The sequence below is a fragment of the Dicentrarchus labrax genome, unplaced genomic scaffold, assembly GCF_905237075.1.
Source record: "Dicentrarchus labrax unplaced genomic scaffold, dlabrax2021, whole genome shotgun sequence".
In the NCBI taxonomy this organism is placed as follows: domain Eukaryota; kingdom Metazoa; phylum Chordata; class Actinopteri; family Moronidae; genus Dicentrarchus; species Dicentrarchus labrax.
This window is the reverse complement of record NW_026136714.1, coordinates 18,379,103-18,381,100: the sequence shown is the minus strand read 5'-3', so window position 1 is coordinate 18,381,100 and position 1,998 is coordinate 18,379,103. Positions and strand designations below refer to the sequence as shown.

At 48.0% G+C, this 1,998-nt stretch overlaps 1 protein-coding gene across 1 annotated transcript in view; it reads right to left on the bottom strand.

The window, feature by feature from the left end:
• srrm4 (serine/arginine repetitive matrix 4) overlaps positions 1–1,692 on the bottom strand; it is a 58,079-nt gene extending 56,387 nt beyond the window's left edge. Inside the window, exon 1 of the mRNA XM_051423890.1 lies at positions 848–1,692. Within this exon, the coding sequence (XP_051279850.1) occupies positions 848–1,050 (203 nt within the window). The 5' untranslated portion in view covers positions 1,051–1,692. The remainder of the gene's footprint in view (positions 1–847) is intronic.
• Positions 1,693–1,998: the final 306 nt, after the last annotated feature.

Sequence of the window (1,998 nt, the reverse complement as noted above, 5' to 3'; positions counted from 1 at the left end):
TTTACAGGGGACAATTAACTGAACATTGCACTGCTCACGCCAGCTGTGTTTGGCTGTATGTCACATGTGTCCGACTGCATGCAAAAGCGAAGAGAGATCATACAAATGAGTGTTTGGTGATAAATTGACACCAAAGACATGTTTTGATGCCCTTGTAAACACTCATTTGTGGGTCAAAAGATGGTAAAGGTGTCAAGGAGGGCTGAATTTGGATAAAAACTGAAGGTATTCATAACTGTTATCTGAGTGTATTTCAAGAGAATAGCAGGTTCTAACATGTTAAAACATAGTCAGTGAAATGCTGTTGAAACAATGGTTTAATGCCACCAAGACATTCATGAGAGTTACTTTTTATCCAAATTTACAGCAGTTTTCAACTAGATAGCTGTCTGTTGACCTGTAAATTACCACAAGCATGGTCTTTGGGACTAGACTGACTTTGGGAGATATGATCAACTTGTTCTTTGTGTGACTTGAAAAAAATCCAACATCAAATGTGAATTTCTCAAAAAAATATCTTACAGTAACTTCTAGGACCTTTTGGAATCAAATGTCTTGTGAGCTAGTGTATTGGTATGTGCACACAACAAGGTTACAGTATGTGACACAAAAGATGAGTTAAGTGGTACTGGCATCAGTACCTTTAGAATATTGTCAACAAACAAACAATCTGTGTCCTTCTTAGCAATCTCTCCACAACCACTTGCTGATGTTTTGTATAAACAAGCATGTGTTGCAAAGGAGAGATCTTTGACAACTCTCCCCGGAGAAGCTGGACAGCAAACATGTTTCAAATGGCTGGACAAACACAAGATGTGTGACTGCGATCAGACAGTAGAGAACTCACTTGGTCACCCTCCTGCGGGCGGTGATGCTGGCCACGATGACACTCTCCGGTCTTGGTGTGGCCACAGCCTTGAAAGTCCCTCTCCAAAACTTCTCAAAGAGCTGCTTCTCCTCCAGCTGCTGGAGGCCGGCATTGCTGCCCTGGGATCCCTGGGACGGAGAGGGGCCGCAGAGGCCAAGCTGGAGCGAACAGGGGGGCTGCATCTGCGTCTCTCTGTCTCCGAACAAAACCAGTTGAATCTACACGCTCATGGACACACGCTCACAGGCTGGTATGCCGCTCGGGAGCTATCCAAGTACTGAATCAAACCCAGAAAAAGCGCAGCAACTGTTCTTGCACTGTCTTCTCCTCTCACAGCAGCAGGTCAATGTGTCACCGCGTCTGTCTGCTCTCAGCTCTTGAGCGGGACCGTGGGGAGAAGGACAAAAGCTGACCCTCTCCTACTGGAGGCTGGGTATTGTTCTCCCAGATGAGGGAAGGAGGGGTGGGGGAGATTGTCTTTCTCTCTTTCTCTCTCCGCCACTCCTCTTCTGTCACATCTGCTGCCTCTTTGGGACGGGGTCCAGGTTGGGGGATTTGGGGGGTTGTGGAGAGCTCCTTTCTGCCGCGTGTGCTCCGGTCGGCAGCTTCATACAGAACCGTGCATCACTCACAAGAGACGGAGCATGTTTCAGTCCTGAGGAGTGAGAGACCAAGTGGTTTTCTTGTTGCTGGAGTGCAGTGTTGTGGTGGAGAGACGATGATTGTACGCACCGTGGCTCAGGGCTGAGCGAGTGTCAGAGCAAGTGTCTGAGGGCAGGCGTGAGTGTGTGTGAGTGAAGAATCGAGTGAGGAGCTCAGCTGAGAGTGGCTTGTTTTGTGTCTCTCAGCCTGTGACGTCAAAGTTGGGGGCTGGACGCTGGGTAGAGGGCCACCCTCTGTCAACCTCTCTCTCTCTCTCTCTCTCTCTCTCTCTCTGTGTGTGTGTGTGTTACACTCCTCGTCTCACTCTACTATCCCCTTGATTACGTTCACTTCTCATCCTTCCAGTGCCAGAATCAGCTTCACTTAATCGATGAGTCGGGCAACAGAAAATTAATCAGCAACTATTTTGCCAATCGATTAATCTCTTGAGGCATTTTTTCCCCCCTGGTTGCTTCTCCCATGTGAGG